This window comes from Coffea arabica, chromosome 6e (genome assembly GCF_036785885.1).
Source record: "Coffea arabica cultivar ET-39 chromosome 6e, Coffea Arabica ET-39 HiFi, whole genome shotgun sequence".
NCBI lineage: Eukaryota > Viridiplantae > Streptophyta > Magnoliopsida > Gentianales > Rubiaceae > Coffea > Coffea arabica.
The window spans coordinates 53,792,440-53,810,179 of NC_092321.1; the positions used below are offsets into that span (position 1 = coordinate 53,792,440).

Sequence of the window (17,740 nt, forward strand, 5' to 3'; positions counted from 1 at the left end):
TTGGAAGGATAAGATGATGTTTTTCCTGACGGCTTTGAAGATTGCTTACGTTTTGGATCCTTCTCTTCCTGAAATTCCAGAACCTAAAGATGGTGATTCTGATGAAGTCAAGGCACAACACAGGAAACGCGCAGAGGACGAGTTGCTGTGCAGAGGACACATCATGAACACTCTTTCTGACCGCTTGTATGATCTATATACTGCAGTCAAGTCGCCAAAGGAAATCTGGAATGCGCTGGAATACAAGTATAATACGATGAAACAAGGTGCGGATAAATTTCTGATTATGCAATATTTTGATTTTCGTATCATTGAGAATTCTTCTCTTATGGATCAGATTCATGATCTCCAAGTGATTGTGTCTAAGTTACATGATCTGAAAGTGGAGATATCTGAATCCTTGCAAGTTGGAGCAATTATAGCCAAACTTCCAACTAGTTGGAATGACTATAAGAAAAAGTTGCTCCATACTACTGAATCATTCACTACAGATCAGATTTTAAAACATTTGCGTATTGAAGAAGATACCAGAAATCTTCAAAAGAAGCAAATAGAATCTGATGTCAAAGTGAATGCTTTAAGTGAGAAGAATTCACAGAATTTTTCTGGTTCCAAAAGAAAGTCTCCAGATGCAAGTACATCTAAGGACAAGAAGAAGAATAGAATCTGCTATAAGTGCGGCAAGAAGGGACATTACAAGCGTGAGTGCAAAGCAGATAGCAACAAAAAGCAAAAGAAAGACAATGCCAAAAATGCAAATCTGGTTGAACAAGATGTTGCTGAGATTGTTGCAATGATTTCGCATTGGAACATTGGCATGATTTCTGAGTTGCATGTGGCTGCTGCAACCAAATCGTGTGACTGGTGGTATGATTCTGGTGCCACCGTGCATGTTTGTAATGATAAGTCCCAATTCAAGACTTATGAAGAAGTTCCTGATGGTCATAAAGTATTGATGGGAAACCATGATACAGCAAAGGTCATTGGCATAGGAAGTGTAGACTTGCAGTTTACTTCCGGAAAGAAACTTATACTGGCCAATGTACTTCATGTTCCAGAAATTAGGAAAAATCTTGTGTCGGCTGATGCCTTAAACAAAAAGGGGCTAAAGGCTGTAATAGAGTCTAATAAGCTTATCTTCTCTTTGAATGGTGTATTTGTAGGCAAGGGATACTCTTGTGATGGAATGTTCAAGTTATGTATCAATAAAAATAATGTTTCTGTGTATATTGTTGATGCTTCATATTCTCTTTGGCATGGTAGATTAGCGCATACTAATCATAAAACTTTGCAGTTTATGTCTAAACATGGGCTAATTTCGTTCAAAGATAATGTTGAAAAAAGGTGTGAAACATGCATACAAGCAAAAATGACCAGATTACCTTTTCCTAAAGCAGAAAGAAACAATGAATTGTTGGATCTTGTTCATTCTGACGTTTGTGAATTTAATGGGTTTCTAACAAGAGGAGGAAATAAGTATTTCATCACATTCATTGATGATTATTCAAGATATGTGTATGTTTACTTGATGAAAACGAAAGATGAGTCATTTCATATGTTTAAGTGTTACAAAAATCTGGTGAAAAATCAACTAGGAAAGAAGGTTAAAATTTTGAGGAGTGATAGAGGTGGGGAATATCTCCCTGCTGATTTTTCTCAATTTTGTGAAGAAAATGGAATTATACACCAAACTAGTGCACCTTATACTCCGCAACAAAATGGTTTGGCAGAAAGGAAAAATAGAACTTTAGGAAATATGGTAAATGCCATGATTATAAGTTCTGGACTGCCTAAAAATTTGTGGGGAGAGGCCTTACTGGCTGCTTGTCACATACATAATCGAGTAACTTCGCTTAAATCGAAGGTATCACCATATGAATTATGGAAAGGTAGAAAACCAAACTTGAAGTATTTTCGAGTTTGGGGTTGTATAGCCTTTTATAGAGTCCCTGATCATAAAAGGACAAAATTGGGACCTCGAGCACTTAAAAGTGTGTTTGTAGGCTATGCTGAAAATTCAAAAGCATATCGGTTGCTAGATTTAGATTCTAACGTCATTGTGGAATCTAGAGATGTCGAATTTTTAGAAGATAAATTTCTTTATAATTCGACAATGAGTACAGATCCAAGCCAAGAGCCACCGCCTGTTTCCAATGCTAGACCCTCCAATAATAATAAAAGGAATGCAGGGGACATTCCAAGTGAGTTAAGGAGGAGTCAAAGGCAACGGAAAGAAAAACATTTATCCTCTGATTTTATAGATTCACAAGCTATTGTTTTCCTAGTTGAAGGCGATAGACAGTTTCTACTTGACAAGATTCCTATCTTGTTAACTGTAGAAGATGACCCTAAAACTTTTAGTGAAGCTATGAAATCGAGAGATGCATCGTTTTGGAGAGAGGCAATTAATGATGAAATGGATTCATTATTAAGTAATAATACTTGGATCCTAGTTGATTTGCCTCCGGGTTCTAAACCAATTGGCTGTAAGTGGGTATTTCGAAAGAAATATGCTACTGATGGATCTGTACAAACTTTCAAGGCAAGATTAGTAGCAAAAGGATTTAGGCAAAAGGAGGGAATCGATTATTTTGATACTTATGCACCAGTGGCTAGAATTACATCTATAAGAGTACTATTAGCATTGGCTTCAATGTTTGATTTGTGTGTACATCAGATGGATGTGAAAACGGCCTTTTTAAATGGTGACTTAAATGAAGAGGTGTATATGGATCAACCAGAAGGTTTTGTTCTACCAGGGAATGAAAAGAAAGTTTGCAAACTAACAAGGTCTTTGTATGGTCTAAAACAAGCGCCTAAACAGTGGCATCAAAAGTTTGAATCTGCTATACTCTCTAATGGTTTTAAATATAATAATGCTGATAAGTGTATTTATTCCAAGTTTACTAGAGAGTATGGTGTGATAATCTGTCTATATGTAGATGACATGCTAATTATTGGTACTAATTACAAAGGCGTTGAAGAAACTAAGAAGTATTTGTCTTCTATATTCAAGATGAAAGATCTTGGAGAAGTAGATACTATCTTAGGAATTAAAGTTAAGAGACATAGTGGGGGCTATTCTTTAAGTCAATCTCATTATGTTGAGAAAGTTTTGAACAAGTATCAACATTTGAAGATAAAAGAAGTAAGCACTCCTTATGATCCTAACTTTAAGTTGTTTGAAAATTCTGGAAAGCCAATTGCTCAATTAGAGTATGCTAGTGCAATTGGTAGCCTAATGTATGCTACACATTGTACTAGGCCAGATATTTCATATGCAGTTTGTAGACTCGCTAGATACACTAAGAATCCTGGTATAGAGCATTGGAAAGCTATAGGTAGAGTGCTTCGATATCTTAAAAGGACAAAAGATTTAGAGCTTTCCTATAACAAATTTCCGGTTGTACTTGAAGGTTATTCCGATGCAAGTTGGGTAACCAGTGTATGTGACAAAGTGTCTACTTCTGGATGGATTTTTATGTTGGGTGGAGGAGCTGTTTCTTGGGCATCAAAGAAACAAACAGTCATAACTCATTCCACCATGGAGGCTGAGTTTGTAGCCTTAGCAGCTGCATGCAAAGAGGCCGAATGGCTAAGAAACTTACTGTTAGACATCGAGTTGTGGCCAAACCCGATGCCAGCCATTTCTTTGCATTGTGATAGCGAAGCCACTATGTCTAGAGCGTTAAATAGAATATATAACGGCAAATCTAGACATATAAGTCTAAGACATGAATATGTCAGACAATTATTGAATGATGGCATAGTCACAGTAGTGTATGTTAGATCATTCAACAATTTGGCGGATCCATTCACTAAAGCTCTCTCAAGAGATGTAGTGAAAGCAACGTCATTGGGAATGGGGTTAAAACCCATTGTCTAAAACCACTAGTAATGGTAACCCAACCTCTCTTCTAGCACTAACACTAGGTGAAAGGTTTAAAGGGTAATAACAAGTTACTAATAAGTGGTTGTGAGCACTAGAAATTGTATCATACCATTCCAAGGTACTAGTGCAGTTTGATACATAAGAGGCTGAGTATCATACTCTTAATGAAGTTAAATATGGTTTCATAGTGCCTTGGTAATAAAGGCTAGAAATGTACTTCACCTATATGATCATGGGAGTGGTGCCGCTCCCAGCAAAAGTGGGGGTTTTCTTTTGTAAATGATCATGAATCTAGGATGGAGCACACGGCCAGTAAAAGTGCTAAAATCATTTCGTGAACTATTCTCCGAAAAGGTATAATCTTGTGTGTGCTATTTCTGTTTTAACTTTAAAGTTATGGTTTAAGCAATGTAGCCACCATAACTTGTTAGAACAAGTGAAATATTTACACTAAGAGAAGGGTTTAAGTTCACAAACACCTTTCTCTATGCAAGATAATATGAGTGCTGATTTGATTTCATTACAAACTAAGTGGGGGATTGTTGGTAATAGTTTGTAATGAGTATGTTGAAATCCATTGTCCCACATTGAAAGAGGATAAAGTGCATGTTGCCTATATATGAGTCATTGTCCTATTCCTTTACAAACTTGTTCCAAGATAATAGTTTGGAGGGAAAGTTTGGTGGGAAACTTATTTCAAGATATATAAAATCTTGACAAGGGCACTTGGGCACTTGGGGCACCTTGGGGCTTTCTGAAAGGGTGTCAATCAGAGGTAGTTAATGGCGGTTGGCGGTTACATTTTGCAGACATATCTGTTAATTGGCTAACTACCCAAACGCCTATTCAATAAAGATTGCATCCTCTGATAGTGCCTTGAATAGGTGCTTCAATCCTTTTAAATAGTAGGATTTCGACAGAATTAAATCACTTTTACTTTTCATTTGATAGTTCTTAGACTTTGTTGTATCCTAGAGGTAATTTGTCTAATAGAGGCAAATAACACCTTAAGGAAAGTGCTTTCACGCCTCAAAGTCTCTGTATTTGTCTAGTATAGTTTTGTTCTTTACTACAGTTTTCTAACAATCTTAAGGTGTTATTATCAACAATGGAGTCAAGTTCTGAATCTGCGTTCAAAGTGATGAATCAGGACTTCGTGAAGTTGGACAGATTCGACGGCACTAACTTCTCCCGTTGGAAGGATAAGATGATGTTTTTCCTGACGGCTTTGAAGATTGCTTACGTTTTGGATCCTTCTCTTCCTGAAATTCCAGAACCTAAAGATGGTGATTCTGATGAAGTCAAGGCACAACACAGGAAACGCGCAGAGGACGAGTTGCTGTGCAGAGGACACATCATGAACACTCTTTCTGACCGCTTGTATGATCTATATACTGCAGTCAAGTCGCCAAAGGAAATCTGGAATGCGCTGGAATACAAGTATAATACGATGAAACAAGGTGCGGATAAATTTCTGATTATGCAATATTTTGATTTTCGTATCATTGAGAATTCTTCTCTTATGGATCAGATTCATGATCTCCAAGTGATTGTGTCTAAGTTACATGATCTGAAAGTGGAGATATCTGAATCCTTGCAAGTTGGAGCAATTATAGCCAAACTTCCAACTAGTTGGAATGACTATAAGAAAAAGTTGCTCCATACTACTGAATCATTCACTACAGATCAGATTTTAAAACATTTGCGTATTGAAGAAGATACCAGAAATCTTCAAAAGAAGCAAATAGAATCTGATGTCAAAGTGAATGCTTTAAGTGAGAAGAATTCACAGAATTTTTCTGGTTCCAAAAGAAAGTCTCCAGATGCAAGTACATCTAAGGACAAGAAGAAGAATAGAATCTGCTATAAGTGCGGCAAGAAGGGACATTACAAGCGTGAGTGCAAAGCAGATAGCAACAAAAAGCAAAAGAAAGACAATGCCAAAAATGCAAATCTGGTTGAACAAGATGTTGCTGAGATTGTTGCAATGATTTCGCATTGGAACATTGGCATGATTTCTGAGTTGCATGTGGCTGCTGCAACCAAATCGTGTGACTGGTGGTATGATTCTGGTGCCACCGTGCATGTTTGTAATGATAAGTCCCAATTCAAGACTTATGAAGAAGTTCCTGATGGTCATAAAGTATTGATGGGAAACCATGATACAGCAAAGGTCATTGGCATAGGAAGTGTAGACTTGCAGTTTACTTCCGGAAAGAAACTTATACTGGCCAATGTACTTCATGTTCCAGAAATTAGGAAAAATCTTGTGTCGGCTGATGCCTTAAACAAAAAGGGGCTAAAGGCTGTAATAGAGTCTAATAAGCTTATCTTCTCTTTGAATGGTGTATTTGTAGGCAAGGGATACTCTTGTGATGGAATGTTCAAGTTATGTATCAATAAAAATAATGTTTCTGTGTATATTGTTGATGCTTCATATTCTCTTTGGCATGGTAGATTAGCGCATACTAATCATAAAACTTTGCAGTTTATGTCTAAACATGGGCTAATTTCGTTCAAAGATAATGTTGAAAAAAGGTGTGAAACATGCATACAAGCAAAAATGACCAGATTACCTTTTCCTAAAGCAGAAAGAAACAATGAATTGTTGGATCTTGTTCATTCTGACGTTTGTGAATTTAATGGGTTTCTAACAAGAGGAGGAAATAAGTATTTCATCACATTCATTGATGATTATTCAAGATATGTGTATGTTTACTTGATGAAAACGAAAGATGAGTCATTTCATATGTTTAAGTGTTACAAAAATCTGGTGAAAAATCAACTAGGAAAGAAGGTTAAAATTTTGAGGAGTGATAGAGGTGGGGAATATCTCCCTGCTGATTTTTCTCAATTTTGTGAAGAAAATGGAATTATACACCAAACTAGTGCACCTTATACTCCGCAACAAAATGGTTTGGCAGAAAGGAAAAATAGAACTTTAGGAAATATGGTAAATGCCATGATTATAAGTTCTGGACTGCCTAAAAATTTGTGGGGAGAGGCCTTACTGGCTGCTTGTCACATACATAATCGAGTAACTTCGCTTAAATCGAAGGTATCACCATATGAATTATGGAAAGGTAGAAAACCAAACTTGAAGTATTTTCGAGTTTGGGGTTGTATAGCCTTTTATAGAGTCCCTGATCATAAAAGGACAAAATTGGGACCTCGAGCACTTAAAAGTGTGTTTGTAGGCTATGCTGAAAATTCAAAAGCATATCGGTTGCTAGATTTAGATTCTAACGTCATTGTGGAATCTAGAGATGTCGAATTTTTAGAAGATAAATTTCTTTATAATTCGACAATGAGTACAGATCCAAGCCAAGAGCCACCGCCTGTTTCCAATGCTAGACCCTCCAATAATAATAAAAGGAATGCAGGGGACATTCCAAGTGAGTTAAGGAGGAGTCAAAGGCAACGGAAAGAAAAACATTTATCCTCTGATTTTATAGATTCACAAGCTATTGTTTTCCTAGTTGAAGGCGATAGACAGTTTCTACTTGACAAGATTCCTATCTTGTTAACTGTAGAAGATGACCCTAAAACTTTTAGTGAAGCTATGAAATCGAGAGATGCATCGTTTTGGAGAGAGGCAATTAATGATGAAATGGATTCATTATTAAGTAATAATACTTGGATCCTAGTTGATTTGCCTCCGGGTTCTAAACCAATTGGCTGTAAGTGGGTATTTCGAAAGAAATATGCTACTGATGGATCTGTACAAACTTTCAAGGCAAGATTAGTAGCAAAAGGATTTAGGCAAAAGGAGGGAATCGATTATTTTGATACTTATGCACCAGTGGCTAGAATTACATCTATAAGAGTACTATTAGCATTGGCTTCAATGTTTGATTTGTGTGTACATCAGATGGATGTGAAAACGGCCTTTTTAAATGGTGACTTAAATGAAGAGGTGTATATGGATCAACCAGAAGGTTTTGTTCTACCAGGGAATGAAAAGAAAGTTTGCAAACTAACAAGGTCTTTGTATGGTCTAAAACAAGCGCCTAAACAGTGGCATCAAAAGTTTGAATCTGCTATACTCTCTAATGGTTTTAAATATAATAATGCTGATAAGTGTATTTATTCCAAGTTTACTAGAGAGTATGGTGTGATAATCTGTCTATATGTAGATGACATGCTAATTATTGGTACTAATTACAAAGGCGTTGAAGAAACTAAGAAGTATTTGTCTTCTATATTCAAGATGAAAGATCTTGGAGAAGTAGATACTATCTTAGGAATTAAAGTTAAGAGACATAGTGGGGGCTATTCTTTAAGTCAATCTCATTATGTTGAGAAAGTTTTGAACAAGTATCAACATTTGAAGATAAAAGAAGTAAGCACTCCTTATGATCCTAACTTTAAGTTGTTTGAAAATTCTGGAAAGCCAATTGCTCAATTAGAGTATGCTAGTGCAATTGGTAGCCTAATGTATGCTACACATTGTACTAGGCCAGATATTTCATATGCAGTTTGTAGACTCGCTAGATACACTAAGAATCCTGGTATAGAGCATTGGAAAGCTATAGGTAGAGTGCTTCGATATCTTAAAAGGACAAAAGATTTAGAGCTTTCCTATAACAAATTTCCGGTTGTACTTGAAGGTTATTCCGATGCAAGTTGGGTAACCAGTGTATGTGACAAAGTGTCTACTTCTGGATGGATTTTTATGTTGGGTGGAGGAGCTGTTTCTTGGGCATCAAAGAAACAAACAGTCATAACTCATTCCACCATGGAGGCTGAGTTTGTAGCCTTAGCAGCTGCATGCAAAGAGGCCGAATGGCTAAGAAACTTACTGTTAGACATCGAGTTGTGGCCAAACCCGATGCCAGCCATTTCTTTGCATTGTGATAGCGAAGCCACTATGTCTAGAGCGTTAAATAGAATATATAACGGCAAATCTAGACATATAAGTCTAAGACATGAATATGTCAGACAATTATTGAATGATGGCATAGTCACAGTAGTGTATGTTAGATCATTCAACAATTTGGCGGATCCATTCACTAAAGCTCTCTCAAGAGATGTAGTGAAAGCAACGTCATTGGGAATGGGGTTAAAACCCATTGTCTAAAACCACTAGTAATGGTAACCCAACCTCTCTTCTAGCACTAACACTAGGTGAAAGGTTTAAAGGGTAATAACAAGTTACTAATAAGTGGTTGTGAGCACTAGAAATTGTATCATACCATTCCAAGGTACTAGTGCAGTTTGATACATAAGAGGCTGAGTATCATACTCTTAATGAAGTTAAATATGGTTTCATAGTGCCTTGGTAATAAAGGCTAGAAATGTACTTCACCTATATGATCATGGGAGTGGTGCCGCTCCCAGCAAAAGTGGGGGTTTTCTTTTGTAAATGATCATGAATCTAGGATGGAGCACACGGCCAGTAAAAGTGCTAAAATCATTTCGTGAACTATTCTCCGAAAAGGTATAATCTTGTGTGTGCTATTTCTGTTTTAACTTTAAAGTTATGGTTTAAGCAATGTAGCCACCATAACTTGTTAGAACAAGTGAAATATTTACACTAAGAGAAGGGTTTAAGTTCACAAACACCTTTCTCTATGCAAGATAATATGAGTGCTGATTTGATTTCATTACAAACTAAGTGGGGGATTGTTGGTAATAGTTTGTAATGAGTATGTTGAAATCCATTGTCCCACATTGAAAGAGGATAAAGTGCATGTTGCCTATATATGAGTCATTGTCCTATTCCTTTACAAACTTGTTCCAAGATAATAGTTTGGAGGGAAAGTTTGGTGGGAAACTTATTTCAAGATATATAAAATCTTGACAAGGGCACTTGGGCACTTGGGGCACCTTGGGGCTTTCTGAAAGGGTGTCAATCAGAGGTAGTTAATGGCGGTTGGCGGTTACATTTTGCAGACATATCTGTTAATTGGCTAACTACCCAAACGCCTATTCAATAAAGATTGCATCCTCTGATAGTGCCTTGAATAGGTGCTTCAATCCTTTTAAATAGTAGGATTTCGACAGAATTAAATCACTTTTACTTTTCATTTGATAGTTCTTAGACTTTGTTGTATCCTAGAGGTAATTTGTCTAATAGAGGCAAATAACACCTTAAGGAAAGTGCTTTCACGCCTCAAAGTCTCTGTATTTGTCTAGTATAGTTTTGTTCTTTACTACAGTTTTCTAACAATCTTAAGGTGTTATTATCAACAATGGAGTCAAGTTCTGAATCTGCGTTCAAAGTGATGAATCAGGACTTCGTGAAGTTGGACAGATTCGACGGCACTAACTTCTCCCGTTGGAAGGATAAGATGATGTTTTTCCTGACGGCTTTGAAGATTGCTTACGTTTTGGATCCTTCTCTTCCTGAAATTCCAGAACCTAAAGATGGTGATTCTGATGAAGTCAAGGCACAACACAGGAAACGCGCAGAGGACGAGTTGCTGTGCAGAGGACACATCATGAACACTCTTTCTGACCGCTTGTATGATCTATATACTGCAGTCAAGTCGCCAAAGGAAATCTGGAATGCGCTGGAATACAAGTATAATACGATGAAACAAGGTGCGGATAAATTTCTGATTATGCAATATTTTGATTTTCGTATCATTGAGAATTCTTCTCTTATGGATCAGATTCATGATCTCCAAGTGATTGTGTCTAAGTTACATGATCTGAAAGTGGAGATATCTGAATCCTTGCAAGTTGGAGCAATTATAGCCAAACTTCCAACTAGTTGGAATGACTATAAGAAAAAGTTGCTCCATACTACTGAATCATTCACTACAGATCAGATTTTAAAACATTTGCGTATTGAAGAAGATACCAGAAATCTTCAAAAGAAGCAAATAGAATCTGATGTCAAAGTGAATGCTTTAAGTGAGAAGAATTCACAGAATTTTTCTGGTTCCAAAAGAAAGTCTCCAGATGCAAGTACATCTAAGGACAAGAAGAAGAATAGAATCTGCTATAAGTGCGGCAAGAAGGGACATTACAAGCGTGAGTGCAAAGCAGATAGCAACAAAAAGCAAAAGAAAGACAATGCCAAAAATGCAAATCTGGTTGAACAAGATGTTGCTGAGATTGTTGCAATGATTTCGCATTGGAACATTGGCATGATTTCTGAGTTGCATGTGGCTGCTGCAACCAAATCGTGTGACTGGTGGTATGATTCTGGTGCCACCGTGCATGTTTGTAATGATAAGTCCCAATTCAAGACTTATGAAGAAGTTCCTGATGGTCATAAAGTATTGATGGGAAACCATGATACAGCAAAGGTCATTGGCATAGGAAGTGTAGACTTGCAGTTTACTTCCGGAAAGAAACTTATACTGGCCAATGTACTTCATGTTCCAGAAATTAGGAAAAATCTTGTGTCGGCTGATGCCTTAAACAAAAAGGGGCTAAAGGCTGTAATAGAGTCTAATAAGCTTATCTTCTCTTTGAATGGTGTATTTGTAGGCAAGGGATACTCTTGTGATGGAATGTTCAAGTTATGTATCAATAAAAATAATGTTTCTGTGTATATTGTTGATGCTTCATATTCTCTTTGGCATGGTAGATTAGCGCATACTAATCATAAAACTTTGCAGTTTATGTCTAAACATGGGCTAATTTCGTTCAAAGATAATGTTGAAAAAAGGTGTGAAACATGCATACAAGCAAAAATGACCAGATTACCTTTTCCTAAAGCAGAAAGAAACAATGAATTGTTGGATCTTGTTCATTCTGACGTTTGTGAATTTAATGGGTTTCTAACAAGAGGAGGAAATAAGTATTTCATCACATTCATTGATGATTATTCAAGATATGTGTATGTTTACTTGATGAAAACGAAAGATGAGTCATTTCATATGTTTAAGTGTTACAAAAATCTGGTGAAAAATCAACTAGGAAAGAAGGTTAAAATTTTGAGGAGTGATAGAGGTGGGGAATATCTCCCTGCTGATTTTTCTCAATTTTGTGAAGAAAATGGAATTATACACCAAACTAGTGCACCTTATACTCCGCAACAAAATGGTTTGGCAGAAAGGAAAAATAGAACTTTAGGAAATATGGTAAATGCCATGATTATAAGTTCTGGACTGCCTAAAAATTTGTGGGGAGAGGCCTTACTGGCTGCTTGTCACATACATAATCGAGTAACTTCGCTTAAATCGAAGGTATCACCATATGAATTATGGAAAGGTAGAAAACCAAACTTGAAGTATTTTCGAGTTTGGGGTTGTATAGCCTTTTATAGAGTCCCTGATCATAAAAGGACAAAATTGGGACCTCGAGCACTTAAAAGTGTGTTTGTAGGCTATGCTGAAAATTCAAAAGCATATCGGTTGCTAGATTTAGATTCTAACGTCATTGTGGAATCTAGAGATGTCGAATTTTTAGAAGATAAATTTCTTTATAATTCGACAATGAGTACAGATCCAAGCCAAGAGCCACCGCCTGTTTCCAATGCTAGACCCTCCAATAATAATAAAAGGAATGCAGGGGACATTCCAAGTGAGTTAAGGAGGAGTCAAAGGCAACGGAAAGAAAAACATTTATCCTCTGATTTTATAGATTCACAAGCTATTGTTTTCCTAGTTGAAGGCGATAGACAGTTTCTACTTGACAAGATTCCTATCTTGTTAACTGTAGAAGATGACCCTAAAACTTTTAGTGAAGCTATGAAATCGAGAGATGCATCGTTTTGGAGAGAGGCAATTAATGATGAAATGGATTCATTATTAAGTAATAATACTTGGATCCTAGTTGATTTGCCTCCGGGTTCTAAACCAATTGGCTGTAAGTGGGTATTTCGAAAGAAATATGCTACTGATGCATCTGTACAAACTTTCAAGGCAAGATTAGTAGCAAAAGGATTTAGGCAAAAGGAGGGAATCGATTATTTTGATACTTATGCACTAGTGGCTAGAATTACATCTATAAGAGTACTATTAGCATTGGCTTCAATGTTTGATGCCTAATGTATGCTACACATTGTACTAGGCCAGATATTTCATATGCAGTTTGTAGACTCGCTAGATACACTAAGAATCCTGGTATAGAGCATTGGAAAGCTATAGGTAGAGTGCTTCGATATCTTAAAAGGACAAAAGATTTAGAGCTTTCCTATAACAAATTTCCGGTTGTACTTGAAGGTTATTCCGATGCAAGTTGGGTAACCAGTGTATGTGACAAAGTGTCTACTTCTGGATGGATTTTTATGTTGGGTGGAGGAGCTGTTTCTTGGGCATCAAAGAAACAAACAGTCATAACTCATTCCACCATGGAGGCTGAGTTTGTAGCCTTAGCAGCTGCATGCAAAGAGGCCGAATGGCTAAGAAACTTACTGTTAGACATCGAGTTGTGGCCAAACCCGATGCCAGCCATTTCTTTGCATTGTGATAGCGAAGCCACTATGTCTAGAGCGTTAAATAGAATATATAACGGCAAATCTAGACATATAAGTCTAAGACATGAATATGTCAGACAATTATTGAATGATGGCATAGTCACAGTAGTGTATGTTAGATCATTCAACAATTTGGCGGATCCATTCACTAAAGCTCTCTCAAGAGATGTAGTGAAAGCAACGTCATTGGGAATGGGGTTAAAACCCATTGTCTAAAACCACTAGTAATGGTAACCCAACCTCTCTTCTAGCACTAACACTAGGTGAAAGGTTTAAAGGGTAATAACAAGTTACTAATAAGTGGTTGTGAGCACTAGAAATTGTATCATACCATTCCAAGGTACTAGTGCAGTTTGATACATAAGAGGCTGAGTATCATACTCTTAATGAAGTTAAATATGGTTTCATAGTGCCTTGGTAATAAAGGCTAGAAATGTACTTCACCTATATGATCATGGGAGTGGTGCCGCTCCCAGCAAAAGTGGGGGTTTTCTTTTGTAAATGATCATGAATCTAGGATGGAGCACACGGCCAGTAAAAGTGCTAAAATCATTTCGTGAACTATTCTCCGAAAAGGTATAATCTTGTGTGTGCTATTTCTGTTTTAACTTTAAAGTTATGGTTTAAGCAATGTAGCCACCATAACTTGTTAGAACAAGTGAAATATTTACACTAAGAGAAGGGTTTAAGTTCACAAACACCTTTCTCTATGCAAGATAATATGAGTGCTGATTTGATTTCATTACAAACTAAGTGGGGGATTGTTGGTAATAGTTTGTAATGAGTATGTTGAAATCCATTGTCCCACATTGAAAGAGGATAAAGTGCATGTTGCCTATATATGAGTCATTGTCCTATTCCTTTACAAACTTGTTCCAAGATAATAGTTTGGAGGGAAAGTTTGGTGGGAAACTTATTTCAAGATATATAAAATCTTGACAAGGGCACTTGGGCACTTGGGGCACCTTGGGGCTTTCTGAAAGGGTGTCAATCAGAGGTAGTTAATGGCGGTTGGCGGTTACATTTTGCAGACATATCTGTTAATTGGCTAACTACCCAAACGCCTATTCAATAAAGATTGCATCCTCTGATAGTGCCTTGAATAGGTGCTTCAATCCTTTTAAATAGTAGGATTTCGACAGAATTAAATCACTTTTACTTTTCATTTGATAGTTCTTAGACTTTGTTGTATCCTAGAGGTAATTTGTCTAATAGAGGCAAATAACACCTTAAGGAAAGTGCTTTCACGCCTCAAAGTCTCTGTATTTGTCTAGTATAGTTTTGTTCTTTACTACAGTTTTCTAACAATCTTAAGGTGTTATTATCAACAATGGAGTCAAGTTCTGAATCTGCGTTCAAAGTGATGAATCAGGACTTCGTGAAGTTGGACAGATTCGACGGCACTAACTTCTCCCGTTGGAAGGATAAGATGATGTTTTTCCTGACGGCTTTGAAGATTGCTTACGTTTTGGATCCTTCTCTTCCTGAAATTCCAGAACCTAAAGATGGTGATTCTGATGAAGTCAAGGCACAACACAGGAAACGCGCAGAGGACGAGTTGCTGTGCAGAGGACACATCATGAACACTCTTTCTGACCGCTTGTATGATCTATATACTGCAGTCAAGTCGCCAAAGGAAATCTGGAATGCGCTGGAATACAAGTATAATACGATGAAACAAGGTGCGGATAAATTTCTGATTATGCAATATTTTGATTTTCGTATCATTGAGAATTCTTCTCTTATGGATCAGATTCATGATCTCCAAGTGATTGTGTCTAAGTTACATGATCTGAAAGTGGAGATATCTGAATCCTTGCAAGTTGGAGCAATTATAGCCAAACTTCCAACTAGTTGGAATGACTATAAGAAAAAGTTGCTCCATACTACTGAATCATTCACTACAGATCAGATTTTAAAACATTTGCGTATTGAAGAAGATACCAGAAATCTTCAAAAGAAGCAAATAGAATCTGATGTCAAAGTGAATGCTTTAAGTGAGAAGAATTCACAGAATTTTTCTGGTTCCAAAAGAAAGTCTCCAGATGCAAGTACATCTAAGGACAAGAAGAAGAATAGAATCTGCTATAAGTGCGGCAAGAAGGGACATTACAAGCGTGAGTGCAAAGCAGATAGCAACAAAAAGCAAAAGAAAGACAATGCCAAAAATGCAAATCTGGTTGAACAAGATGTTGCTGAGATTGTTGCAATGATTTCGCATTGGAACATTGGCATGATTTCTGAGTTGCATGTGGCTGCTGCAACCAAATCGTGTGACTGGTGGTATGATTCTGGTGCCACCGTGCATGTTTGTAATGATAAGTCCCAATTCAAGACTTATGAAGAAGTTCCTGATGGTCATAAAGTATTGATGGGAAACCATGATACAGCAAAGGTCATTGGCATAGGAAGTGTAGACTTGCAGTTTACTTCCGGAAAGAAACTTATACTGGCCAATGTACTTCATGTTCCAGAAATTAGGAAAAATCTTGTGTCGGCTGATGCCTTAAACAAAAAGGGGCTAAAGGCTGTAATAGAGTCTAATAAGCTTATCTTCTCTTTGAATGGTGTATTTGTAGGCAAGGGATACTCTTGTGATGGAATGTTCAAGTTATGTATCAATAAAAATAATGTTTCTGTGTATATTGTTGATGCTTCATATTCTCTTTGGCATGGTAGATTAGCGCATACTAATCATAAAACTTTGCAGTTTATGTCTAAACATGGGCTAATTTCGTTCAAAGATAATGTTGAAAAAAGGTGTGAAACATGCATACAAGCAAAAATGACCAGATTACCTTTTCCTAAAGCAGAAAGAAACAATGAATTGTTGGATCTTGTTCATTCTGACGTTTGTGAATTTAATGGGTTTCTAACAAGAGGAGGAAATAAGTATTTCATCACATTCATTGATGATTATTCAAGATATGTGTATGTTTACTTGATGAAAACGAAAGATGAGTCATTTCATATGTTTAAGTGTTACAAAAATCTGGTGAAAAATCAACTAGGAAAGAAGGTTAAAATTTTGAGGAGTGATAGAGGTGGGGAATATCTCCCTGCTGATTTTTCTCAATTTTGTGAAGAAAATGGAATTATACACCAAACTAGTGCACCTTATACTCCGCAACAAAATGGTTTGGCAGAAAGGAAAAATAGAACTTTAGGAAATATGGTAAATGCCATGATTATAAGTTCTGGACTGCCTAAAAATTTGTGGGGAGAGGCCTTACTGGCTGCTTGTCACATACATAATCGAGTAACTTCGCTTAAATCGAAGGTATCACCATATGAATTATGGAAAGGTAGAAAACCAAACTTGAAGTATTTTCGAGTTTGGGGTTGTATAGCCTTTTATAGAGTCCCTGATCATAAAAGGACAAAATTGGGACCTCGAGCACTTAAAAGTGTGTTTGTAGGCTATGCTGAAAATTCAAAAGCATATCGGTTGCTAGATTTAGATTCTAACGTCATTGTGGAATCTAGAGATGTCGAATTTTTAGAAGATAAATTTCTTTATAATTCGACAATGAGTACAGATCCAAGCCAAGAGCCACCGCCTGTTTCCAATGCTAGACCCTCCAATAATAATAAAAGGAATGCAGGGGACATTCCAAGTGAGTTAAGGAGGAGTCAAAGGCAACGGAAAGAAAAACATTTATCCTCTGATTTTATAGATTCACAAGCTATTGTTTTCCTAGTTGAAGGCGATAGACAGTTTCTACTTGACAAGATTCCTATCTTGTTAACTGTAGAAGATGACCCTAAAACTTTTAGTGAAGCTATGAAATCGAGAGATGCATCGTTTTGGAGAGAGGCAATTAATGATGAAATGGATTCATTATTAAGTAATAATACTTGGATCCTAGTTGATTTGCCTCCGGGTTCTAAACCAATTGGCTGTAAGTGGGTATTTCGAAAGAAATATGCTACTGATGGATCTGTACAAACTTTCAAGGCAAGATTAGTAGCAAAAGGATTTAGGCAAAAGGAGGGAATCGATTATTTTGATACTTATGCACCAGTGGCTAGAATTACATCTATAAGAGTACTATTAGCATTGGCTTCAATGTTTGATTTGTGTGTACATCAGATGGATGTGAAAACGGCCTTTTTAAATGGTGACTTAAATGAAGAGGTGTATATGGATCAACCAGAAGGTTTTGTTCTACCAGGGAATGAAAAGAAAGTTTGCAAACTAACAAGGTCTTTGTATGGTCTAAAACAAGCGCCTAAACAGTGGCATCAAAAGTTTGAATCTGCTATACTCTCTAATGGTTTTAAATATAATAATGCTGATAAGTGTATTTATTCCAAGTTTACTAGAGAGTATGGTGTGATAATCTGTCTATATGTAGATGACATGCTAATTATTGGTACTAATTACAAAGGCGTTGAAGAAACTAAGAAGTATTTGTCTTCTATATTCAAGATGAAAGATCTTGGAGAAGTAGATACTATCTTAGGAATTA

At 36.7% G+C, this 17,740-nt stretch overlaps 1 protein-coding gene across 1 annotated transcript; it reads left to right on the forward strand.

Moving 5' to 3' along the window:
- The first annotated feature begins 12,839 nt into the window (after positions 1–12,839).
- Positions 12,840–13,484, forward strand: LOC140009929 (secreted RxLR effector protein 161-like). Its single transcript, XM_072056273.1, has one exon. It carries the CDS (start codon positions 12,840–12,842, stop codon positions 13,482–13,484), a length of 645 nt encoding a protein of 214 aa, XP_071912374.1.
- The last annotated feature ends 4,256 nt before the right edge of the window (positions 13,485–17,740 follow it).